Consider the following 27,437-nt stretch of genomic DNA (forward strand, 5'->3'; position numbering starts at 1 on the left):
AAAATTGCAGTTCCACAACTGCTTCAGGTAAATTATTAGAACTGCACAGTGCATATTTGAATAAAGTATTCCAATTTATTTTAGCACAATTCAAAGGTAACTCAAATTGACATGCAAACATTTTATTAGATATGTTGAAAAGCAGCATTGGATTATGCATAACCATCCTGCAACAGCAACTTCTCCAACTATTGTTACTAACATATTCTCAGAATTTGGCATAGTATTTGAAGTTCTATTTATAAAACTTACATATGAAATTTAATCCTAATTAAGACTTATTAATTTAATACAGAATGACTGGTCCTGATTTTTATTCAAATGTATGTCGCTGTCCCCTTTCCCCCCAAAGTTGAATAAATCCTGTAATAATATGGTATCATAAAATTGAGAGAAATCATTTTCTAGTTATGGAACTTTAAACAAGTTTTGTTTTCAGGTATTGGGCCTTGTTTCCTTTTCTACTGATAGTAACAGATATATTCTTGAATTATGTATAAATATTCTTGCTTTAGAAATGGAATTTTATTCTTTAATTCAATTTCTTCAAAATATCAGTATTTTATGTGATAAGAAAATTCAGAATTTTCATTCAGCCACTTTATGATATCAATAAAAAATGAGCAGTGATGAGATTAGCCTAGTGGTTGTTATGGTTTTACATGTGACAACCTTTCTTCTAGTACTAACTTAGTATAAGAAATGGACATACAAATCATGCTTTAAGTTTTTATTTGGTGTCTGATTTTTTTTTCATATGGTAGCCTTCTCTTTTAGTTGTACTACTTTTTTCCACTAAAATAGTATAGAAAATAGTATTCTCATAAGTTATATGAACATGGAGATGTCTTAAAATAAAATGTAAGAATAGGCTTTCTAGAGTAATTTATTTAAAAAAAATAATTTATAAAGCACATGTAAACATTCATTAATGCAAGAGACTAGAGTTTTTGGAGAGACATTTCTTCTTAAGAATAAAGTTTTTTTTCTTAACACCACCAAGTGTTTATACAGATTCCCAAGCGAAATGAACAGGCCTTAGTGTAGTGCATTATGTCTAAAATCCTCTAAAACGTTCATGTGTCCTTCCTCTTCCATTTTGGCACTAGTTGGCATTTTAATTATTAATGAGATGAAATGGTTTAAACTAAACAGTGAGCTTTTTAGGAAAGCATGGTTCAACAATTTGGGAACTGTCCAAAGTTCAGTGTAAGTTGAGTAAGCTATATTTTAAATACACTTAAATTATAGTTGTGACAAATATTCCTACATTATTTTCTCTTATAAACTTAAGCTACCTTCATATGCATAGGAATTTCAAGAAAGTACAATTCAGAAGAGTATTGTGAACCACAGGAAGATACATAATAGGTGAGAAATCATCTGACATTTATAAGATGAAGAATATTTGCTTTTTAATCAAAGAAACAAAATCAAAATTCACATTAAGATAGCTAAATTGCGTTTTTATGCAACAGCAAGATTGAAAAACTCGGGGCTCACATCTTAAGAAGGCTAACTTTAAGTATTGGTTCAGTAACTCATTTGAGCTAACTTTCCATCAAGTATATAAACAACCAGACTTTTGTATTACAATGGAAGAGAAATTAAAAAAGCACAAGCACCATTGTCCCATTACATTTAATGTGCCTTTTCAGATAACTTACTATAATTGAGAAAGCAATTCATAATGTAACAGAGCTGGGGTGTATATGGTTAGAAGTGGTTAGAATGCAGTACTGCAGGCTATTTCTGCTGCAATTTGGCAGTTCAAATCTCACCAAGCTCAAGGTTGAATCAGCCTCCCATCCTTCCGAGGTTAGTAAAATGAGGACCCAGATAGTTGGGGGCAATATGCTGACTCTGTAAACCACTTAGAGACGACTGTAAAGCACTGTGTAGTGGTATATATCTTAAGTGCTATTGCTATATCTATTAATATATTTCATAATTTTACTATTGTCTCAGTGGTAAATTATTTTTTAAAACTCTTCTATATGATACCCAGGATGATTTAGGTATTGATCAGACTACATAGCATATAAACTTGGCTGTGGAGGATTCTGTTTTAAAAGCACTCCTAGAGTAAAATTGCCTTTAATTTATCAACATTTATCAATATGTGTCTGTCTGCATGGATAGACACATATTGATACATTTTATTAAAAAAAAACATTTTCTATATTAGTAGTGAAGACCTTGGCCTTAAAAGCCCTTTGAGATACAATTGCAAGGGGACTGTCCAATTCTCCCAAAGGTGTTTTTTTTTCCCAAGAGTTTTTTTCCCCCAATTGGACAAGTATTGAAAAAAGCACCTTTGAGACAACCATGACCTGAATGACTGGGAATCTCTATAAACGGGACTATCAAATTAACTTTACAAGAGATTAAAGCTATCAATATTCAAATATTACTTGAAAGCCAGGCAGGTAAACCATTGCTTAAACCTAAGCTAATGATTTCCCCCAAGTTAGATGTAAACAAAAACTCTCATTCTCTATAGCCAGAAGTTTTTGATCTCATAACAACCATAGTGAAGCAGCAATACTAATGTTTAATAATTAACATTATACAAAAATGGCTCTTTAACGTACTTGGAAAAAATTCACTTCCATTTTTATCTGACCTTATCCTATCACAAACACTTTTAGAATTAGTTAATTTTAGTCTAATGAATAGGCTAAATAGAAGTAAATTTTATGGTGAGCAAAAATTCAAGTTACTGAAAAACTCTATACTTATTTTGAGAGATTATGTTCCTGTGGCAACACAAGTTCTTAAAATGGGATGTGAGAAGTTATAAGTCACATTTTGAAACATGCTGTGAATTAAGCTCATTTACAATTTCCTGTTTATATATTATATTTTATATACTAATATAAAAATGGATAGGTCTATAGGAAAATAGGATAAATAATGGATGAATGTGTATATATAAACATTAGTATGCTGCTTTTATTTTATGAATAAAAGATCAGAATTCTTTTATTCATTCAGGAACTACTGCCAGTATATACCAACTGATATGCCTTCAAAACTGAATCCCAGCAGGGTAGTTTGTCTTAAAACAGAACAAAATAATTTTTTCTGCTATATTTTCCCTAGCAAATACATTCTCTTATCTTATTATGTTGTCAGTTACCGAATTAAGCTTTGGTTGCATCTTAATAAGGTTAATAACTGTCCAATGTGTACATTAAAAGTAGTAAACATAAGTTACACAAACAAGAGGATCACTTTTGATTTAACATGCATTTGATTTTGTGTAGTATGATGCTTTTTTCAGAAACATATGCAATTTATGAACATTCAAATTTGTCTGTGTGCAAGTAACTAATGAGAAAATTTGGCCTACCATTTTTAATAACATCTCAGTAAACATAGCATATTATTACAGGGGTAATTTATACTTTTGATCTTTGAGATAATCACAAAGTAATATTGCCCCATTAATTTAGCTTTCAGAGAGAAAAGCTTGGAAAGAACAATTATATATTTGCTTCAGTCAAGTATGTTGCTGTTTAACAACAAAAATTGGGAACTTATCACATGCATAAATTCCAAGAATATAGCAATAGCAATAGCAGTAGACTTATATACCGCTTCATAGGCCTTTCAGGCCTCTCTAAGCGGTTTACAGAGAGTCAGCATATTGCCCCCAACAATCTGGGTCCTCATTTTACCCACCTCGGAAGGATGGAAGGCTGAGTCAACCCTGAGCCGGTGAGATTTGAACCGCTGACCTGCTGATCTAGCAGTAGCCTGCAGTGCTGCATTTAACCACTGCGCCACCTTGGCTCTTATAGCATGTTGTTATATAGAGGTTCCCAAAATGCTAAAATAAAATTGTGCAGCTTATATCTTTATGTTTTACATGGGCATTGAATCTCATGAAACCATTTCAGCAGTCTGCCTAGAGTCAACAAGTTTCAAATTGTCAGCTATTATTTTTCACATTTCCAAATTACTTTAAAGAGATAATGAAAGTTCAGTGTCAATTCAAAGTTCTATTCAGATTGAGGGATATCACTCATTTTCAGACATGTGTCCACATATTTAGAGAGTGCTTTTAACATCTTATTGTCCAGAGGTGGGAACTCCAAATTTTGCCAACTGGCCTTGCTGACTGAGGTTGGGTTCAACAAAATTTCAAGGGATACAGGATCCTTCCGCTGCCAGCCACCCTATTCAGAAATAGAGAAGCCAGTAATATTTTTAAGTTTGCTGAAATAATGCTGAGTCAGTCAAATCTCTGTTTTTAAGTACAACAGCTTAATCAGCGCAAGGAAATGGTTTTGCCAATAGCTGATAATACCTGGAGAAAATTATCTGCTCATAAAGAACAGACTTTATGCTTATTATACACATTTATGTTAGGTATTTCAGGGCAAAGCATTAAGAAGATAAAATTACACACACTTTCTTCCTTATTTGCATTAAAAGGAATTCAAATATTACTCCATCAGTCAACATGTACATTAATGAGAATGACGTTTTCAATTATCCAATGAATGTATATATGAAAGGATACCATCACAGCTAAAATTCTGCAGATATGGCTGATATCTGTGTATTAGTAAAAATAGATTTTTAGCTGCACATAAAAATATGCATTTTATTTTGACCTTACTTTATACATACATTTTATTCACAATTAAAACAAAGGCAGTCTAGAATTTTCATTAAAAAACTTAAATTACTTTTAGAAACTTATTTTTCTGTAAGACTAATATGAACTATTGCATGAAATTAAGGAAAATCATATAAAAATAGAAAACTATTTTAAATTGTGACCAATATCAATAGATGATGTGTCAAATTTGTTCAGGGGGCATAAAAGTGAAAAAGAAGTATTGAAAAAACAAATAATGTACTTAAAACAAAAGGCCCATTGCACTGCTATATTAGAAGAAAATCTGTTCTATTAAGAATGTCCAAATTTTCATCTGTTTAAAGAATTAAAATCCACAATACATTTGCTTTTAAACCACCTTTCAAAAAGAGTATGTTCCACCACTTTTTGAACCACAATTTTTTCTTTACAGAGACATGTGTTTGTGTGCATCTGTTATGGTTTTACAAGAAATAAAATGGAAGAACATCTTTTATTTTTTCTTCTCTGACCATATAATATGTAAAAAAATTAATTATTATGAAACTGCAGTTATTCTTAATAAACTTTGTAAATACATTCCTGTATTAATTATTAAGATGTATATTACACAGATCAATGACATTTAATTTGCTTTATTTCTCTCTACTTTACTCTGCTTTTCTCATGGATACTTTCTTCTTGAGTATTTTAACTACAACGTCTAACATGTTCTAGCACATATTCGGGAAAATGTAGGCTACAAACTTGTAAACCATCCAGTTTGCAGGGCATTCTTGGGTATTCATCTTCTTTCCATTTATTATCTTCAGGATCAAAAGTAAGAATTGAATCACTGTAGTGACCATTGTAACAAAGGCCTCCAAGAACCATTATTTGCTTGTCCAGAACAGCCACACCATGGCCACTTCTCCCAATTGGCATAGAAGCCAAAATTGTCCATTGATCAGTATCTGGATCGTAAACCTCTGTAGAAGGGCAGCCTTGAGATTCAAACGAGGCTCTCAGGATTACACAGACACCTCCAAAAACATAAAGCTTGCCATTATAGGAAAGCATTTTGTGAAAACATCTTGCATAATTCATTTTGCATTTGTTTTCCCAACAATTAGTCACCACTTGAGTCCTCCTTGTTCGCTGCTCCACAGTGCCTTCTTTACTGGGATCAAATACACATACCTGCTTGGATGTAGAAGACGATGTTATTCCACCAGTGATGTACAATTTGCTGCCAAGAACAGTTCCTTCATGTCCATATTTATTGACTGGATAAGGATCTACAAATTCCCACTTATCTTCTGTAATATCATATCGTTCAGTTGAATAAAATGTTTCATCTCTTGTTCTTCCAGCTACTGCATAGATGTATCTTCCAATAACACCAACAGCAAATTCTGACCGTGGCACAGACATATCTGCCATTCGCAACCAAGAGTTTTGCCTTGGATCATATCGGAACACCTTGGAGGAAGCATGAAATTCACCATCTGGCCCCAACTCTTCCCCACCCAATAAGAACACAAAGTTATTAACAATAGCAAGGCAATCTGGTCTCAAAGGTACTTGTGGGCCTTCTAACTCCCACCAGACCCTTGGCTTGTGCAGGAGGAGTATTTTGCTATTTACCATGCTGTGTCCTATCATTCCTCTAAATACTGCAGTCTGGGGTTTGGCAGAACGAATGCGATTTGATTTAATTTCCATCAAAGGCTGTTGATGCACACTATGGAAGTAATTCATAGCCTGTTCCACTTCATGCCGCAATTGTCTGGAATAACGATAAAATTCTGAAGTTTTCACCTAAGGATAGAGCAAAATATATACATATATTTATTTTCAAGATACATCTACCCTCTGAAACTAAGCAGATTCTAGGTATTCTAGCTTACAGAATTTATCACATAACATGCAATTTAAGTCAATATAATTTAAATAGTAGTCCAATCTCAAATTAATACTAAAAATAATGTTCAATTTACCAAATATACACTTGCTAGTTATAATTATACCCCAGGACTTAAGAACGGTCATATTTCCACTTGCATCTAGAAGCCAATGAGTGTGAGGGCTATCCTTACATCAGAGTATTTCAAAGTAGGCAGAGCTACAAAGAATACCTCATACTGAGATCCTTCCCATCATAATACCTGCCCCATTTGAGAAAAGCCCAGCAACTGTTAGGGAGAGGTGGTCCTATGTAGGCTCCAAACTATATATGACTTTATATGTAGCATGAAAATATTATAGAAAAATGGTTCAGAAATAAGTTGGCTAATTTCCCGAATTAAGGGAAACCAGGGAACAAATACTTCAAATACTAGCTAAAATAATAACCCAGAAGAGCTTTTAAGTAATCTAATCAATCAGTATCACTTCTACTTTGCTGCTCTTCAACAAAATTACTCAGAATTGTACAATTCAGGTGGTTATAGGCCACACTGAACTTTTTTCTCATTTTCAGTATGACAGATCCCAACACTGTTTTTTAAGGAATATTTTAAAGTAACATTTTTAGATTGGCCTTCTTCATAATTATCTCCTTTTACCATTGATATCATTATATATAATACTTTCAATAAATAAGAAAGTCCCTTTTTCCATTTTTAATATCTATTTGTCCAAGGCCATAAAAATATGCAACTAATTAAAGTATCTAGTCCTTTGAACGTGCCTTTCAGATTCTAATTCAGGAGTTATCAGGCCCTAAACTAAAATACAAAAAATACCTTATCAGCTAAATGCAAACTTATATTTTACTAGTTCACTTATGCAGTTCAACATAATAACATAGCATCACCAATAATGAATTCTTAATACTAATACTGAATTCCACAAAGCTTTATTTTTTATAGAATATTAATGTTTAGTCTAACATTAAGCAGATTCTCCAATTACATTATATTACATTAACTCAACAACATAGTTACTGATTAGGGCCCTGCAAAATTCTTCATTTGATGACCACTTGGTCAATGGCCATCTGAAATTACAGTGGTACTGAATGTGATTTACAACTGTTCCTCACAGTTGTGGTTGTCACAGCATCGCTTTTTTCATGTGATTATAGGTGTCTTGTAATTACATTGAATCATCCCATGGTTTCATGATCTTCAGTTTCCATCAATGGGAAGCCAAATAACAATCACATGACTATAAGATGGAATTCACCTAACAATGGCAACTGGAACTACCACAACTGCTGTTATAAGTCAGCAGGGTCATATGATGTCGACTTATGACCATGTCCACTTAGTGACAGAGTTGCCTATCCCAATTAATATAGTTAAACGAGGACTATCTGTATTTTTAATTTTTTTTAAAATTTAATTTTTCTTTATATAAAAAATAGGAGAAAGTCTTCATTTACTAGCAATTACATGAATGAGAATTAAGTACTCTCATTTTCAACTTTCATGAATTGTTTTTAATACAACACACCTTTCTTAGTGCAAGAGTGCTTCTCTATTTCGTATCTTCTTACTTATCAACATATCGAGACCACCAACCTAGAAATGTATTTTAGTTGGTAAGGTTTTTTTTTGTAAATTACATTAAATAAAAGAGATTTTGAAATAAACACCTACTTGATATTCATGACTACTTAATTTCAAAAGGTACTGTTACAAGGAAAGCTTAGTTTTAACACTTATATTTCTAAACATCCATATTTAAGATAGCCTCAAAAATAAGGGGTTAAGTTACATCCCTATTGGTTTTCACCATGAAAATGATTATTTACCAATTAATGAACTTAGTTTCATAAATTATTTATATCAAAGTTTGAATCATTATAATAAAGTGATTAGTTACAACATGGGTCTTGCTATAACAGGCTACCTGTTATCTTCATAAAACATGAACTCTGAACACAGAAGCAAATGAATAATCAATTAATGTAATAAGTCTTTAAAACAGTTTTGTTTGTCCATATCAAGTTCCTTTCTTTAACAGTACTCATTTCATAAAGAGGAAACATTTCCTTCTTCTATATTTTGCCAATGAAGGCTCTGGAACTTTTAATTTGTCATTATTTGTTTAAGAATTCTATATTGTCATTCTACGTCTAAATGCTACCAGCTATTAGCTTGAGCATTATCAACTTATTCCTCTTCTTTACCACCCCACTCACAACATGCATATGAAGATACCTTTTACTTAACAAATTAGGATAAAAGAGATGGTGCTAGAGCAAAGCATTTTGAAAAGAAATGGGCATAGTCCCTGGACAAAAAGTTATTACAGGTAGTCCTTGCATAATTATGGTAATTGGGATCCACAATTCTATTGTTAACAGTGGTGGGTTGCAGGCGTTATGCCCCGGTACGGGCGTACCGGTGCCTGCCACGAGCACCAGGTAACATTCTGGTATGGTGCTCCGGAAGGCCCACCCACCTGCCCTCATTCCTTACCTGTATTTGAATGAAATGGGCCATCTGCACACACGCGTGCAGTGTATGGCACCTGCGCGATGCTCCACCAAGCAGCTGGAGAGTCGCGGAGTGCCGCAGGACGTAAGGACGCAGCTGCGCGCTGCGCTTATTCATGTGGTGGCTGCTGGGTCCCATTGCACTGTACCGGTTGCAATGGGATCTGGAACCCACCACTTTGTTAAGTAATGTAGTTCTTAAACAAAACTTTATGGGTCCTTTATAGGGTTATCAACTCACTTCCACCATAGTCATTAAGCAAATTACATGCTTTAACTGAGACATCATGTGATTGAGACTTGCAATTTTATTGCCAAATTCTCTATTTTGTTTGTTAGAAGCCAAATGTGTATAGATGACAATCATGTAATTGTAGTATGCTGTGACAGTTGTAAACACTTGCTAGTGATGAAGTGCCTGAATCTCAATCATGTGACTTCAGGGATCCTGCAAAGGTTGTAAGTGTAAGGACCAATCATATAATTAACGTTTCAGCACTGTCATAATCTTGAATATTAACTAAACAGGGCAAACACTAAATGAGGACTACTTGCACAAATGAGACTAAGTATACACTGCAGATAGGAGATGAAGGACAACAATATGGATACAAATGAATGCACTAAGAAAAAAAAACAGGATACAAAAAGATGCAACAGATATAAATACAGTATCTAAAATTGAATGATGCAATTAGCAAATATCATATAATGGAAAACAAATTAAAGTTCAGCTCTTTAAACTATTCAAATATTTGTAACCAATGATTACAATACACAGCAACTATAATATTTATTTTAAAATATATTTTTACAGTTAACATTATAGTTAAATGTTGGAAAATATATTTGTAATACTATTGGTTACAGCTTGATTTCTTAGGATGTAATTATTTCATTTTTACCTCAAAATACATAATCTAAGAGAAGTTGTGTGTATGTGTGTTTTCTTCACATATAAACACATAAAAATACAGTAATAAAGACTCCCTTTGCTCTAAAATTTGCTTTTAATGTCAACTACATCAATTAAGAACTCATACCTTTATCAAAATATACATGAATTTTAGTATTACGTATTTTAACAGACACAATAATTTTATAGATATTAAAACTGGGCAATTGATACATCTTTATATTATTATAGTTCTCTATTATAGTTCACAGTACACTGTTATAGTTCAAATAACTTCAATTTTACAAATCATATTTGTGTATTAGTGGCAGCTGAATAGTAAGTACAGCTTGTCCTCGACTTATGACAATTGAGCCAAAAAATTTCTGTTGATATGCGAGACATGTTAAATGAATTTTGCTCTAGTTCACAACCTTTCTTGTCATATTGTTAAGTGAATCACTATAGTTAAGTTACTAATACTGCTCTTAATCTGGCTTCCCCATTGACTTTGCTTATCAGAAGTTTGCAAAAGGTGATCACATGACCCCAGGACGATGCATCCATCATAAATTTGAGTCAGTTGTCAAGCGTTTGAATTTTGACTGCATGACCATGGGGATGCTGCAACGATCATGTGAAAAATGATCATGTCACTTTTTTTTAGTGCTGTCATAGCTTCAAATAGTCAGTAAACGAACTATTGTAAGTCAAAGATTATCTATATAGAATTTATATTTGATTACATGATAATTTAGAAGTTCTGTGTATTAATTAAAACTGTAAAATAACTATGCATTGATAGAAGATATATTTAAGAAGAGTTTGCTTTAATAAAACCTATTACCGGAATATGGAAGCTTACAGCTCTTTAGATATGCTAGTTTATAAACTCCAGCAGCTCTTCCAAAAGTTCAGGTATGTTAATACTTCTGAAATCATAGGCCAGCAATATCTTAAAAGTCATGATTTCTCCACATACATCAATATGTGGTAAAACTGTCATTCTCATAACTTTTAAATGGTGAAATGGAGCATCATAAGACAATAATTTTTGAACCAAGGTACCTCAAACAGACTGATTTACAGAATATGTCCAAAATCAAGGAGCCATAACTTCATTGGACTTGAAATAGACTGTTGGTCCTACATGAATGGTTGTTTTCTGTGCACTGCGGAAGAATCCAAGCATAGGTTAACTTCTGTCCGACTGCTTAGAGAAGAAAGCTTTGGACACGCCTTCTCTGTCAGATTATCTCCAGTTTTTTCGATGAAGGACATTCATTATGAAAATGCTGGTCACACCCTGACACTGGACCAAAGTCAAACAGAGCGGGTTGGATTCTCCTGCAGTGCACAGAGAGCAACCGTTCAGGTAGGACCAATGGTCTTTCTCCTGTGCACTGCTTGGAGAATCCAAGCATGGGATATACCCAGGTTTAGAACGTCACGGGCAGGAAACTGACTGGTCCAGGGGCTGCTGCAAAGAATGCACCCTCTGTAGGATCCACCGACCAAAAGATGCTTCCACCAAGGTAAATAAATCCAGCTTGTAGTTCCTGATAAATGGCGATGGCGAAGCCCAGGTAGTTGCTCTACAAATTTCTTCGACAGAGACCTAACTGGCCCAAGCTGCTGCTGTAGCTGTGCTGTGAGTTGAATGAGCTGTGATATGTCTCGGAACCGGATGGGCTTGGTGCTTATAAGCCATCGCTATGCAAGCCCTCAGCCAGTGCCCGATGGTAGAGGGGAACACCTTTTTCCCCATGGAGGCTGGCTGGAAGGAAATGAAGAGCTATTCCGTCCGACGAAATAACGTTGCCCTCTTCATATAACGATGGAGCGCCCTCTGAACGTCTAAGGTATGCCACCCACCATTCAAGAAGGTCAGTGGCTCCTGGGCAAAAATTATCTCCTGTACTCTGTGAAACCATGAGTTCACCTTCGGGAGGAAAGACAGATCTGGATGACTGTGTTGCGCGAAAAAATGCATAGGTGCTCCCGGACTGACAGGTCCCCCAGTTCCAAAATTCACCTATCGAAGTCCCAGTGATTAGAAAGGCCACCTTAAGGGAAAGTAGCTGCAAGCTAGCAGAATGCAGCAGCTCAAAAGGTGCTGAGGTGAGCACCTGCAGGACAACTGTAAGGTCCCAAGTGGGGTAATGATGCACCATAGGTGGTCTCAGATTCGCTGCACCCTTCAGGAAACTGCACAACCTCGGGTGATGAGAAATGGGATGTCTGTCCTCACTAGTCAAAATTGTAGACAAAGGGGATGCCTGCCGTCAAAGGATGCTAAACCCCTATCCAGTCTGTCCTGGAGGAAGTCCAGGAGCTGCGGTACTGAAAGTGGGCCCAGGTGTCCCCTGATACACCATCTGCAGAAGGTGACCCAGGTCACGTTGCAGATCCGGTTCGTAGATTGGTGTCTGGAGGCCTGGATAGTCCGGATAACCCTCCCAGAGAACTCGCCCCATCTCAGGATGTCCCTCTCAAGTGCCAAGCAGTCAAATGGAGACACTGGGGATCCAGATGAATCAGTGACCCCTGGCTGAGAGAGACCCTGTCAGGGAGAATTCTCCAAGGCCGTGACACTGACAGATTGACCAGGTCTGCGTACCAGGGGCGCTGGGCCAGTGGGGGGCAATGTGAACTTCTGCCCTCTCCATGAGCACCTTCCTGATAACCCTCGAAATGAGGGGGAGAGGAGGAAAGGCATACAGGAACCCCTGAGGCCAAGTGTTGAGGAGAGTGTTGACGCCCTCTGCCCCCGGTGTCTGGAACCTGGAGAAAAACCTTGGTAGATGAGAATTCTGTGGGCTGGCAAAGAGATTGAGTGTGGGTTGGCTGAACCTCTATGATAGGTGTTGGAACAGGTCCGGATGGAGACACCATTTGGAGTGATCAATGGTCAATCTGCTCAGCCAGTCTGCCTGGGCATTGGCTGTTCTTGAGATGTGCTCCGCCCTTATGGAGAGGAGATTATGCTCCGCCCATAGGCCTAAGTTTTCTGCCTCATGCATGAGAGCTCTGGAGTGGGTGCCTCCCTGACAGCTCACATGTGCTTTTGTGGCTATGTTGTCTGTCAATAAGAGCATGTGCTGACCTACTATCCTGTCCTGGAATTGCCGGCGGGCCAGATGAACTGCCCTGAGTTCCAGCCAATTGATACTGCTTCCCGACTTCTCCTGTGACCACCGACCCTGAGTCAAGCGAGACTGGCTGTGGGCACCCCAGCCAAAGAGCCTGGCATCTGATGGTCACTCAGCTGGGTTCTTTGAAGTGAGACACTTTCCCCAGGACTGGAGAGGACCACCAGAGAAGAGATCGTAGGACCTTTGGCAGTACCCAAACTGAGGAGATGAACTGCTCTTGCCGGATCTCTGATGCAGTAACAGGAACCATTGTAACATTCTGGCATGCAATCACGCCCAAGGGACGATCGCAATGCACGAAATCATTTTCCCCAAGAGTTGGGAAAGAAGAAGCAATGGCTCACCAGCAACCTTATGCTGGAGGGGCATTTGGGAGAAAGGAAGATCTTGCTGGAGATTGTGTCTATGATAGCACCTAGGTGAAGCAGTCTGGTAGATGGAATCAGATTGCTCTTCTCCCAGTTCACGGAAAACCCATGGTTTTGCAGAGACTGGAGTATGATGCATAAGTCTTGCTGTGTATGCTGGGTGGACAACGACTGGATGAAGATGTCATTCCGGTAGCACTGTATCCTCACTGGTCTTGACCTGAGATCTGCGGCCACTGCTGCTAGAAGCTTGGCGAAGGTCCTGGGAGCTGAGGAGAGGCTGAGGGGCAGGGCCTTGTATTGAAAGTGACAGCATGTGTAACAAAACTTCAGGAACCTTCTGTGCGATGGATGGATGGTAATGTGGAGGTATGCTTCCTTGGGATCGATGGATGTTAGTGTTCTCCCTCTCGAATGCATCCCAAGATGGATTGAAGGGATTGCATTTTGAAGTGCTTGTACGCAAGATGGACGTTGAGCTTCTTTAAATCTAGGATAACCATACACCCTCCTGAACTTTTTGGGACTAGGAAGAGGATGGAGTAAAACCCTAGAGTCTCCTGCCCTGGTGGGACTGGCTCGATTGCCCTGTTGCTTAAGAGATGTTGAATCTCAGCTTCTAGAAGTCCCCTTTTGGAAGGGCAATTGGGAGTAGGACACTGAATAAAATGTCTCAGGGGACTGGAAATGAACTCTAGGGTGAGACCTAACCTCACTGTCTGCTGGACCCACACACCCGTGGTCATTGCCTCCCATTGGTTGGCAAAAAATTTGAATCGACCGCCAATGGGAGGACTGTAACTGGAGTCACTTGTTCCTATGATAGGGTCTAGTACCCGACCCTCAAAATCGCCTTCGGGTAGGGTTGTTGTCTACCTCTGTCACGAAAGGGCTATCTATCCTGAGGGCAGTCCCCACCCTGGGAGTACTGCATCTGGAACTGGGGAGCATGGAAACTGGGGTCCGTGGCCCGAAAGGCCTGTCTACGAAAATAAGGCGAAGGTCTGCGTTCCATTCGCCTATAGGAGAAAGGCAGTACCTTCCTCTTATCCTTATCCTCTATCAAAATGGGGTCAAGAGACTACCCAAAGAGATTGCCTCCTTTAAAAGAAGCCAAGGTGAGGCACTATTTGAATCTCATGTCTGCCTGCCAGTGATGAAGTTATGACAGTTGGCACGTTGTAACGTTAGAGGCCAAGGCCCTAGACGCAAATTTAGCCATGTTAAGGGTAGCGTCTGCCGAAAATTCAGTTCAGCTGCCAATTTATTGATGTCTTGGCACAACTTAACATCCTTGGTGAGAACACTAGCCTGCAGCTGGCGAAGCCAGAGGAAGGAGGTCCTATTAAAGAAGGATACGGCCTTGGTTGCCTTAATGGCCCAAGCGGCTGCTAAAAGAATCTTGCGGAATGAGGCTTCCACTTTATCCTCCACCTTCAGAACTTCAAATAGTTCTGATGGCAAGACAGCTAAAGAATCCAGGGATGCCACTCAGGTGTGCACCTTGGGCCACTGGAGTAGCTCTTCCAACTCCGGCCCAGTGGTGTACAACCTTCTATCACTGCTGCTAGGTGCTGTAGTTGACCCTGGTTGGTTCCATTGACATTGGACAACATCAATGAACAGCTGCGATGATGGAATGATGTCCTGCTCTGTCGCTGGTTCTGTGAATAACCGCTCACTAGGATCCTGAGACTAAGGTTGCTTCTGCAGGCTTGTCTGATATCCCTACATGGGCCGTAGCCTTAGCCCTGTATAGGAGGGATTTGAACAAGGGTGGTTTAAATAATCCCATAAAGGTGGGCTTGTCTGAGGCAACACCCTCATTCTCCAATAATTCCTGTTCCCCCCTGGTCACCTTCTCCAACTAACAAATCCTTGCTATGCACGGATGGGGGAGGGACAGTGTGCTCCCTAAGAGAAAACAGGTCTGTATCAATCTGGGCCTGCAGGTTTGGCGGGTGAGCATGCTCGGGATGGGAGGGACGTAACTGGCTTCTGCCGGAGAGAGCATCCTCTGTGCCCTGAGAAATAACACCCCAAATATACCTGTGCATTTCAGTGGAAAGACCAGGGCCCTGACCTTCCTCTGACCGAAGAACCGCTGCTGTTGGAGTAAATTTTGCTTCAGGTGTTGACTGCCGAGGCCTGCTCGCAGGAACTGCCCATGCTGATGTTAAGCAGTCAAAGGGGGTAAAATCCTCCTCAAAACATCTGGCCTGCAAGGATTGAGAATTAAGGGTATACTCTGGAGACCAATCCTGCCTTCCTTCCTGTCTCGTGCTAGGCTCAACTGAGAAGAGAAAAACCGGGGATAGTCGAGCAGAGGAGGAGTGGCCAAAGTTTGCTTCTCAGTCTCTAGGCAATCGGACAGAAGTTAACCCATGCTTGGGATTCTCCAAGCAGTGCACAGGAGAATTGACAAATTTTATAAAATATTTTATGACATAAAAATTAATATAAAGTATTTTATGACAATACCCAATATGTCATAAAACATCTTGTTTAAATAGATACATCTCTAAATATCTCTCTGAATTTTTAAGAGCTTTTCTAGTGAAGGCAGTATATTAGAAGCTCAGTCACTGTTGAAGGCATTGAGAAATTGGGTAAGGAAATATCTCTGAAATAGTGCCCAGTGGGTCATAGTCTGGCACCTTTTAAAATTAGTCACATATTATTCTAGTCATCAAAAGGGAGATTCATATATTCCAGGGCAAGATTTTCCATTGCACACTGACAGGTTGAGATTGTCAAAAAGCTGAATTTTAGATAACATAGCAGTACATGAAATATCTCTTGAGGTTTTTTTCTCCCATTACACTTTTCATTTTTTTTTAAAAATAGATATTATAGAAGGGTTGTTATTTATGTAATCAGATTTATGGGTCAGGGGAATGTAGGTATCCTATCCAAGAAGGATGTTACATTACTTAGAGGCTACACATACAAGTAAGCATAGAAGGTAAAAAAAAGTAAAGGAGTCCCTGAGGATTTTACTCCACTAGTCATTGCTGACTATAGGGGGTGCTTATCTGTGCTTCAAGGCTTTTAAGCCAGTACTGGAGAAAAATCATAGACTTGAAAGAAAGTAAATTTTAAGAAAGGATATAATTTTTAAAATACAGGAAGATTGGATTTGAATATCTAATTTACACACTTTGAAAAGGCATTTTAAAATGCTGGAAATATTGGAAAAAGTGAAAGAAATTATTTGAAGGGAATGGTTTTCAGCTGTTATACTGGGTGCAATGCTGAAATCTTAAGCGAGGATGCCATCTACTGGTGGCAAGAAAGAAAATACACTATATTTTTACAGCTGAGAAGTCCTTCGGGTTAATCAGGGATACCAGTGTGAAAATAAACATCTGAAAAACTGTGTTTTCTGCTGTATATTGTTTGATAATTATTCTTCTCAATACTGAGGAGGGAAAATTTCTGAGACTTTTGAAGATTACTAAGTAGAGTGGTTCACAAACACTTGGAAATATCATTGAAGTCAAAGAGTTGGTTACATGATTGATGAAGTCAAGAGAAAATCTGGAAGGAGTAAATTGACTGGTGGAGGACTATAAAGGTAAAGGTTCCCCTTGCAAATATGTGGTAGTTGTTCCTGACTCTAGAGGGCAGTGCTCATCTCCATTTCAAAGTCGAAGAGCCAGAGCTGTCCGAAGATTTATAACCCCTGAGATATTGGAACACTGCTATCATGTTTCCTAGTCCTTCCTTTCATTAAACTAGACATACCCAGTTCCTGCAACAGTTCTTCATATGTTTTAGTCTTCAGTCCCCAACTCATCTTTGTTGCTCTTCTCTGCACTTTTTCTAGAGTCTCCGCATCTTTTCTACATTGTGTCAACCAAAACTGAATGCAGTATTCCAAGTGTGGCCTTACCAAGGCATTATAAAGTGGTATTAACACTTCACGTGAGCTTGATTCTATCCTTCTGTTTATGTAGCCTAGAACTGTGTTGGCTTTTTTGACAGCTGCTGCACACTGCTGGCTCATAGTTAAATGGTTGTCTACTAGGATCAAAGATCCTTCTCACAGTTACTACTATTGAGCAAGGTACCACCTATGCCAGCGGTTCTCAACCTGTGGGTCGCGACCCATTTTGGGGTCAAATGACCTTTTCACAGGGGTCGCTGAGGAGCCTCGCGCGGAGAGGCTGGCGAGAAGCCGGCCCAAAGGGAAGGAGCGGCTTGGGTTCCCCGCGCAGCGGAAGGAGAGAGGTGTGTCTGTGTGTCTGTGTGTGTGTGGTGGGTGGGAGGAAAGTAGGAGCCGGCATGGAGGCGAGGAGGGGGAAAAGAGAGATGCGTGCAGCATAGAGGATGCTTGGAAAGCAGCTCACTCCGAGTGATGGAGGTTGATGGGCAGAGCTACGGAAGCCAAGAGGTACCAGGTAAAACAAGACTGGGAAAATAAAATAAAATAAATGAACTTGGGATGCGCGTACACTGAGATCCCCTATTAAGACTGTTACCCATGCTTAGCATGGTGTCATCTGCATATTTGATGAGTTCCCCATTTATTCCCTCATCCAAATCATTGATGAAGATGTTGAAGAGTACTGGGCCTAAAACAGAGACTTGGGATACTCCACTGCATACTTCCCTCCATGTAGATGCAGGTCCATTGAGGATTACACGTTGAGTGCGGTTGGTCTGCCAGTTACGAATCCATCTGGTGGTGATGCTGTCCAACCCACATTCTTCTACTTTATCTAATAGTAGGTTATGGTCTACCTTATCAAATGCCTTATTGAAGTTTAAGTAAACTATATCGACGGCATTCCTCTGGTCCACTAATTTTGTCACTTTGTCAAAGAATGCAAGAAGATTAGTCTGGCATGATCTGTTTTTGACAAACCCATGGTGGCTTTTGGCTATTACTTTGTTTACTTCTAGGTGTTCGCTAATTCGTTGCTTGATTATCTTTTCCAGAATCTTTCCTGGTATTGAGGTCAGGCTGATAGGTCTATAGTTTCCTGGATCTATTTTTGCCCCTTTTTTGAAGATGGGAACCACATCAGCTCTTTTCCAGTCCTCTGGCAGTTCCCCGGTGCTCCAGGATCTCTGAAAAATATAGTTCAGTGATTTTGAGATCTCATCTGCCAGTTCCTTCAGAACCCTGGGGTGTAATCTGTCTGGTCCTGATGATTTGAACTCGTCTATGGTAGACAGGTGCTCACTTACCATTTTCTTTCTTTTTTTTGAGAATTTTTTTTTATTGTTTTAGTTAAATAAAAACACAAAAAAAGAATCATCTTTCGTTACATCTTGTAGAAAGCGTATCGATTGGTTACAAATATATTCCGTGCGTTTCTTCCACAATCCTTACATATACTTCATTCAAATTGAGTTGTATATTTTGTCAAGAAAGAAAAAATATGTATTTTACGATCCCTGTACCACAATTCTCATTTTGTTACCATTATTTAAACACGTTTTTATCTAGAATCATTTATATTTAAAGACACAATCATCTACTGGCATTCATTTGCAGTTTCAATAGATCTCCAATAACATTACACCTTTATGACATATTCTAAAACAAAATCAGTTAAATAAGATATCTAAGCATTCCCCCCCCCCCACAACACACCTGTATGTATCATTAAATATTATCCATTAACATTTCCTTGTTATTATTATAGTTGACTAAAAGTTATTTACTGTTTATCTCACATCTCCTCTTCACAGGCCCACACAATATTATACCTTTATAGACATCTTTAAACAATGATTTATTAATAAGATTTATTCATAGGACTTTTCCCTCAATCCCAAATTACTTAACTACATGCTAAGAAAATAAACATTAGACATTAAGACAATCTAAGAGAAGTTAACATTTCTCCTTAACAATCACCAAAAGTATACATTAGCATTTCTATGGCCCAGTTATTATCCTAACTAAGGTTATCATTTCACTATTAGTATCATAGTAAATTATATGTTAACAGATAAACATTCAATAGTAGTCTAGGACAGTCTACAAAGTACTAAGATCTCTACTTATTAATCATCAATAATTAACTAGCCTTTTTTCATCAACTAGCATTATTAACCAGTGTCTTTCCAGTAACAAAATGGTCTTTCCTTTCTCACCAGCTGTTGTGTCGATTCTCTTTCCAGGACCTTTCCAGGGTTTAAGACTTCTCTCCGCACTTTGTAGCTTAAACAATCTCTCATGTAGTTTTGTTCCCTTGAGTTGTTATTAATGTAAGCTTAACTTTGGTTGTCAGGTTTATTTCTGAAAAGAAACTCCATCTTTTTCGCTTTCTTTTTCTCCTGCATCTTGGAGTTTGGAGTGACACACCAAATTATCAAAGTCATTTTTCCAGGTTCCTTTCTTTCCATCTTCACTCACGTTTACTCCATTAATAAGTTCATCTAACTTCTTATCTTTGTTTTCTGTATTTTCATTCACTTCTTTAGTTTCTGGGGCTGAACCCCATCATCTTTTTTTGTGATACCCCATAGTCTGTCCCATTTCTTGTCAAATCTCTCAAGACCTTCTGAGATGTTTTGAAGTCCAGCTAAAATGATTTGAATTATCAAGTTTTCTTCATCTGAGTATTGATCCATTTTTAGAGTAAAAAGAAATATAAAGAAAAAGCAAAGAAAGGAATTTGGTACTTTCTGCCACTCTAGCCTGTCACAAATTTTGAAGAATATATCTATTTTTATTTTAAATCTTAAGCAAATGTTCCTTTATGGTTTTCAAAGAAGAAGGGTTCTAAACTTTTTCTTTCCTTTTTCAATTCTTGCCAAAATATTTTCCACTCACACCAGCAGTACACTATTTGTGACCTTGGGGCTTTATCAGTTTTAAAAACAAGTTCCAAACCCTTCTGTTGCAAAGTCAGTGTAGTCAGATAGGAGTGAACAAAGGATACATTGTTACAACAGCAGAAGAAAAAAAGACTTCAGACTTGGGCTTCCAAGTAGCAGATTCAACTATTTTAAGAGTTTTTTCCTTAAGTATCTTTAATATGATATTGTAACAAGTAGAAGTAGGAATTTATTAAAGTAGAAAAAAGTTTTAACTTAAGAGAAAAAAGTTAAAGTAGTAAAAAAAAATAGAGAAAAAAAGATCCCTTCACCTCAAGCGAAGAAACAGGAAATGTTGCAATCACTTCAATCCACAAAACATCGTTACAGGCAAGAGCAAAAAAACTTTCTGAGGCAGTCCAATAGGGATTAAATACGCCGCTTTGTTCTTGCTTAAGGGACTAATTTAGTTTAAGAAAAGAGTTTCTTAGGGCAATCTTCTAAAAGAAAAGAAAAAAAACCCTCACCAGATGGAAACACTTTCACTTCTCTTTCTGGGGCCGTCTCCAACTATGTCAGCCTGGGGGCTGCCTGTTTGCCGCTGGTTGGAAGCACTTCCCTTGGGTCGATCAGGGACTTTGTGATGTCCCTGAGACCAGCAAGGTCTTGTCTTCCCAGTCACCGTCTCTTCGGACGGTTTAGGTCCTGCCAGACCATCCAGGGGCAAAAGTGCCATCGGCAGATTCGGACTGTCGAGTCCGCACGATGTAACGTTGCGACATTGGCTTCTCACTTACCATTTTCTTCCCTATTTCAATTTGTGTTCCTAATCTGATTTTTGTGGTGCTGTTTTTGATAGGTTGGAGTGTTTTATCCCTTGTGTAAAGACAGATGCAAAAAAATGAGTTAAAATAGTTCTGCTTTCTCCCTGTTGCTTGTCACCTTTTTTTTAAAAAAAAAAGTAATTAATTTATTTTCAAAACAAACATACAACTCCTCCTTCTTTACATATTGTATAAGGTGTATCAGCTGGTTACAAAAGGCTTTTGTGCATCTCTTCCACCGTCATCAAATATAATTCATATTAATTCAAATACCTTAAATATTTACTATATTAACATCATCATACCTCAACTTTTATTTGACTATAGTTATTTAAACATCCTTCATCCTTAAATTCAATACATAACCACATGCTGGCATTTCATTTACTCATTTGTAAAATCCTCCATTAACATTAAATCCTCATATCCTGTTTTAGCTAAACATCCATAATATTTAATACCAAAATTTTCTAATCCTCCATGTATATAATTTATTATCATTATCCTTTATTTATTTAACTATATCCTATATCATAACATTTTCCCCTATTAGTTAAAACTTAACTATCTAGTTTTGTTTTTTATTATAATAATTATTATTAATAATAATCTTTATATATAGTCCAAAAATATTTCTAACCTTCCCTTCTCATATCCAATTATTACTTATCATAACAGCTCAACATTGTATACATTACTATTATTATCAATTTTTATTTAACTATACCTATTACCACTGGATTTAGCTAAGTTTAGTTAATTTTGAATTATACTCTTCCATCTATCAACCTCCAATAACAAAACAATCTTATATCTACTGCCATTTGTGGATCCAATTCTCCAAACATCTTTTAAACAAGTTTGTACGAAATGATCTTTGCACCTTCTTGTTTGTAGTATCTCTCATATAATGTTGACACCCTCCTTTTGTTTCCTTCATCAACTTGTCTTTAATTCTCAGCAGCGTTATCAAATATTTTGCAAATAGTATTTCATAGTCCTTAAGTTCTTTAATGTTTTCTTCTCCTTCTATGTCCTGTCCTTTGAAATAAATTTTCTCTCCATTTAATTCCTCTTCAAATATTCCATTCTTTCCTCCCTCAGAAATAAACCAATTGCCACAATATCAACAAGCTCAAATTCTTTATATCCATCCATTTCAATTTTTTGAATTTCCATCTTCTTATTTTGTATTTGGTGACCATCCTCAGTTTTTTCATCACAATTTGTTGCCAAATACACCAAATAATGCAATTTTCTTTCAATTCTTTCCTCTGTATCAAATACCCTCTTCAAAGCTGAAAGTATCGCTTGGAGAGAGGCTTGAAGAGACGCCATGTTTATACACAGTTGTATTTTTTCTTAAAAGCTCAGCAACTGAAACACTCGCCAGTGAAAGCAAACTACAAAGGAACAGCTGTACAATCTTATCAGATCTTAAGCCAGAACAGCCAAGCAATAAAAGTGTCGAGGTGTAAACAGTCAATTTATACCTTACAGAGAGTCAGAAGAAATATTTGAGTAGTCCGTCCATTTGAAAAGGTTTACTTAGAATCAATCCATGTAAATAACATTTAAAAAGTAAGATAACCACTGTCCAGAAGCATTACAAAGATCAAAATCGCTGCTAAGTTCTTCTATTCTTTGATTTAGGTTAGTTTTAAACATTTTTAGGCAGTCCTTTTTTTAAAAAAACAATAAAATTTCTCACCAGCTTAACACATCTCCATATTGCCCTGACTTTGTCAGCCTTGAAAGACTGGAATTTTTACTACCAGCAGAAGACTTTAGACCTGCTTTTCTTGGAGATTTTGCGATATCCCCAAGATCAGCAAGATGTAATCTTCCTGTTCACCATCTCTTTGGGATGATTTAGGTCCATTGGAACCCGCCAGCAATAAAAGTATCGAGTGCGATCTCAGAGCTTTGAGATCGCACGTCGTCTCGTCATGGCATCCAGGCTCCACCCCCTGCTTGCCACCTTCTTGCCACTTTCTCCCAGCAATGGACCAATTGTTTCCTTAACCTTTTTCTTGTTTTTAACATGTTGGAAGAAGTTTTTGTTATTTTTCACTTTTGTGGCAAGCCTTTCTTCATTGTGAGCCTTAGCTTTCCTTATTTTATCTTTACAGGCTCAGGCTATTTGCTGATATTCTGCCTTAGTTATATCCCCCTCTTTCCACTATTTATACTTAACTTTTTTGTCTTTCAATTTGTCAGAGAGTTCTTCATGCAGCCATGCTGGTTTCTTTTGGGAGCTTATTTTTCTTCTTCATTGGTAATGTGCAAGACTGAGCTTTTGTAATATCATTTTTCAAAATTTCCCAAGCTTCTTGAGTTGTTTTCCCCTTGAAGATTCTCATCCATGGAATTCTTCCTAAGCTCTCTACGTTTATTGAAATTAGCTCTCTTAAAATCCAAGGCTCTATTTGACTTTGTTCTACTACTTGTGTTTGCATAATGTTGAACCCCAATATTGCATGGTCACTTGCCCCCAGGGTTCCTGTGGCTTCAACATCTTCTATCATTTCCTCTTTGTTAGTGAGAATTAAGTCTAATATGGCTGATCCCCTTGTTCCCTTCTCTACTTTTTGGGAAACAAAGTTGTCTGCTAGGTTCGTTAGGAATCTGTTGGATCTTCCACTTGGTGCAGAGTTTGTTTCCCAGTTGATGTTGGGGTAGTTAAAATCCCCCATTACTATTATGGTGTGTTTCCTACATACCTTAGTTAGCTGACTAGCAAAAAGTTCATCTACTTCCTCTGCTTGATTGGGTGGCCTGTAGTATAGACCTATGGCAATTCATCCCCCCCTCAACCTTTAATATTGACCCAAATGCATTCAAGATAGTTCTCATCATTGTTGTGCTCTATATCTGTAGAGATGTAATTTCTTATATATAGTGCAACTCCACTTCCTCTTTTATTTGGTCTATTTCTTTTAAATAATTTAAATCCTTCTAGCTGTATGTTCCAATTGTGGGTTTCATCCCAATAAGTTTCTGTAATGGCAACAATATCGTATCTGCCCTCATTTACTTGAATTTCTAATTCACCCTGTTTATTCCTCATACTCTGTGCATTGGTATAGACATTTGAGTCCATTTTGACTGACCCTGTGTTTACTGTCTACATAACCTGTGTTATGCCTGACTGCCCCTATTTTCTTGCCACTTGTATAATTCATGCACATGGTATGGCACTCACTATTAAATGCTTGGTTTTGCTTGACAGCAGGAGTGATAATCATACCCGCACAAAAATCTATGTTACATGCATGGTAACCCTATGAATTTTAGATTGCTGGAAACAGAAATGTTCGGTATCAATTAATTCTCTGTCCCCCTGTTCAGTTTAACTGTTTATCCAGAAAATCTGTGAATTTAATGCCAAGTAACTCAGTCCCTTTCTTGAATAGGTGCAAACCATCTCTTTTGTACAGTTTTTCATTGGACCAGCTGCAGGCATCATGACTAATAAAACCAAAGCCTTCCCTTTTATACCACTTCTTTAGCCACACATTAAACTGCTACACGCTAGCCCTTCCCTTTTTGTTCCTTATATACTTTAAAACATCTGAAAGGATAAGCCTAGAACCTACACTGCTAAATTCATACCCCAAGCTCTGGAAATCATTCTTCATAGAAAGCACATCTTTTTGGGACAGATCATTTGTGCCGATGTATAATAGCATCCACGTCACAGTCCTTACTTGCATTCTTGACTATCTTAAGAATACGCCTCTTGTCTCTGCTGGCAGAGACCTGACCTCTTTTAAAACCTCCATATCCTTTCCTAAATTTACATCCTTTACGATTGAGTCACCAACCAGAAGGTGACTTCTTTTTTTACATACCCTGATCTTGTGCGACTGATGTGTGATACCTGGGTCCCCATTTCACCTTTCCAAAGAAACTTCTTCATTTTGGACCACGATCCCCTGATTATTTGATTCATCATTATCACAACTACCTTGACTGGCCTCTTTAGCATCCCCATTAAGGTCAGCATTATATCTGTAATGCTGGGTCACAGGAAAAGCTTTGTGTTTATGGTTCACAGCTCTCACCCTGCCAGATCCCACGGTTGTCCAGACTGCTCTACTCCTGCAGGATCTTTGCGGTAGAGGGGGCTGATAGCGTGGCATCTCCATAGTGTGGAATGGCCGAATTGGGCATCTAATTTCTGCTTGGAGAGCACAGATTAGAGTTTTTAGATAGGTAATCTGTCTATGTAGACTAGTTATTCGTTTACAAAGGGGACAGTATCCAAATTTGAAAAGAGTACTGCGAAAGACAGGTGCAAAACAGCTATTACATTGAACTAAGCCGGTCATTTTTAAATAAAATAAAATCACAATCTCAAGAGCACTAATCCAGAATGTATTATTGCTATTTTGGTTTATAGATATATGATGGTGCACGGGCTACTACCTAGTCCTCTTGGTTTCTCTGACTCTCCCCTTGTAACCAGCAGCTCCAATCATCAGCCTCAGGGAATTTCAAATGAAGTGGACTCCGCTTGGGCAGTACCAGCCGAGATGCCGAGGGTTAGTCTTAATCGGATTTTCTGGGATGAGTTCGAATTTGTCACCCCTGAGGAAGTGGACAAGGCCATGGGAGCGATGAGTGCCTCCACCTGTTTATTGGACCCGTGCCCCTCCTGGCTGGTATCGACCAGCAGAAAGGTGATACGAGGCTGGCTCCACTCCAGCTCAGTGTAGTGGTGGACGTGATGTGCCAATGCCTGGAGGCTGTTAGGATCTGGATGGGGGTGAACAAATTTGTGCTCAATCCCGATAAGACTGAGTGGCTTTGGATGCTGCCCCCGAAGGACAGCTTAGACAATCCATCCTTAACCCTGGGGGTTAAAATTTACGCCCCTCAGAGAGGGTCCGCAATTTGGGGGTCCTCCTGGATTCGCAGCTGAATCTGGAACATCATCTATCAGCTGTGACCAGGGGGGCCTTTGCCCAGGTTCGTCTGGTGCACCAATTGCGGCCCTATTTGGATCAGGAGGCACTTCAAACGGTTACTCATGCCCTTGTCACCTCAAGGCTGGATTATTGCAATGCGCTCTACATGGGGCTACCCTTGAAAAGCGTTCGGAGACTGCAGTTAGTCCAGAATGCAGCCGCGCGAGCGATATTGGGTGCACCGAGGTACACCCATGTTACACCTGTCCTCCGCGAGCTGCAATGGCTACCAATTGGTCTCCGAACGCAATTCAAGGTGTTTCTTATTACCTTTAAAGCCCTACATGACTTAGGGCCAGAGTACCTTCAAGACCGCTTACTGCCACATACCTCCCAACAGCCAGTAAGATCCCACAGATTGGGCCTCCTTCAGATGCCGTCAGCCAGACAGTGTCGGCTGGCGGGCCCCTGGAGGAGAGCCTTCTCTGTGGCTGCTTCGACTCTTGGAATCAGCTATCCCCAGAGATCCGGACCATACCCACTCTCATGGTCTTCAGGAAAGCTGTTAAAACTTGGCTGTTCTGGCAGGCCTGGGGCTGTTGACCTCACTGTTGAGGTCCAGCCCCGATTAGAATGAATGTATGAGGTGTTGCTATTTTAAACCGTTTACTTTTGTTATGTGTTCGTTATGTGTCTTTTCCCCCCCCTCTTTTTTGTAAGCCGCCCAGAGTCCTTCGGGATTGGGCGGCATATAAATTTTATAAATAAATAAAGAAATAAAGAAATAATAAGTTAAAGAGCCCCTACCTTTGTCTCTCAGAGTCGCCCCCCCCCTTATGGAAAACAGTTCCAATCACCAGCCTCAGGGAAGTTCAAATGAAATGGAGTTAAAGGGCTGCTACCTAGTCCTCTTTGTCTCTCTGACTCCCCCCTTGTAGCCAGCAACTCCAATCACAAGCCTCAGGGAAGTTCAAAAGGAATGGAGTTAAAGGGCCCTACCTTTGTCTCTTTGACTCCCCCCTTGTAGAAAATAGCTGCAATCACCAGCCTCAGGGAAGTTCAAATGAAATGGAGTTAAAGGGCTACTACCTAGTCCTCTTTGTCTCTCTGACTCCCCCTTTGTAGCCAGCAATTCCAATCACCAGCCTCAGAGAAGTTCAAATGAAATGGACTTAAAGGGCCCCTACCTTTGTCTCTTGGACTCCCCCCTTATAGAAAATAATTCCAATCACCAGCCTCAGGGAAATTCAAATGAAATGGAGTTAAAGGGCCCCTACCTTTGTCTCTCTGACATCCCCCTTGTAGAAAATAGCTCCAATCACCAGCCTCAGGGAAGTTCAAATGAAATGGGCTACTACCTAGTCCTCTTTGTCTCTCTGACTCCCCCCTTGAAGCCAGCAGGTCCAATCACCAGCCTCAGGAAAGTTCAAATGTTACCTTCCCAGCAAATGTGATTCCTATTTTTCT

At 38.6% G+C, this 27,437-nt stretch overlaps 1 protein-coding gene across 10 annotated transcripts in view; it reads right to left on the reverse strand.

Annotated features, from left to right (window-relative positions):
• Positions 1 to 3,807: 3,807 nt before the first annotated feature.
• Positions 3,808 to 27,437, reverse strand: part of KLHL15 (kelch like family member 15) — a 52,314-nt gene continuing 28,684 nt past the window's right edge. For 9 of the 10 annotated variants that reach the window (XM_087726518.1, XM_087726515.1, XM_087726514.1 and 6 more), the window contains one exon: positions 4,053 to 6,412. In XM_087726518.1, the coding sequence (XP_087582644.1) occupies positions 5,303 to 6,412 (1,110 nt within the window). In that variant the 3' untranslated portion in view covers positions 4,053 to 5,302. Of the gene's footprint in view, positions 6,413 to 27,437 lie in introns of all 10 variants that reach the window. The other variant, XM_087726519.1, reaches the window with a different exon arrangement.

Source organism: Thamnophis sirtalis, unplaced genomic scaffold, assembly GCF_051295495.1.
Source record: "Thamnophis sirtalis isolate CommonGarterSnake01/CBP01778 unplaced genomic scaffold, rThaSir2_p1.2 scaffold_12, whole genome shotgun sequence".
NCBI classification, from domain to species: domain Eukaryota; kingdom Metazoa; phylum Chordata; class Lepidosauria; order Squamata; family Natricidae; genus Thamnophis; species Thamnophis sirtalis.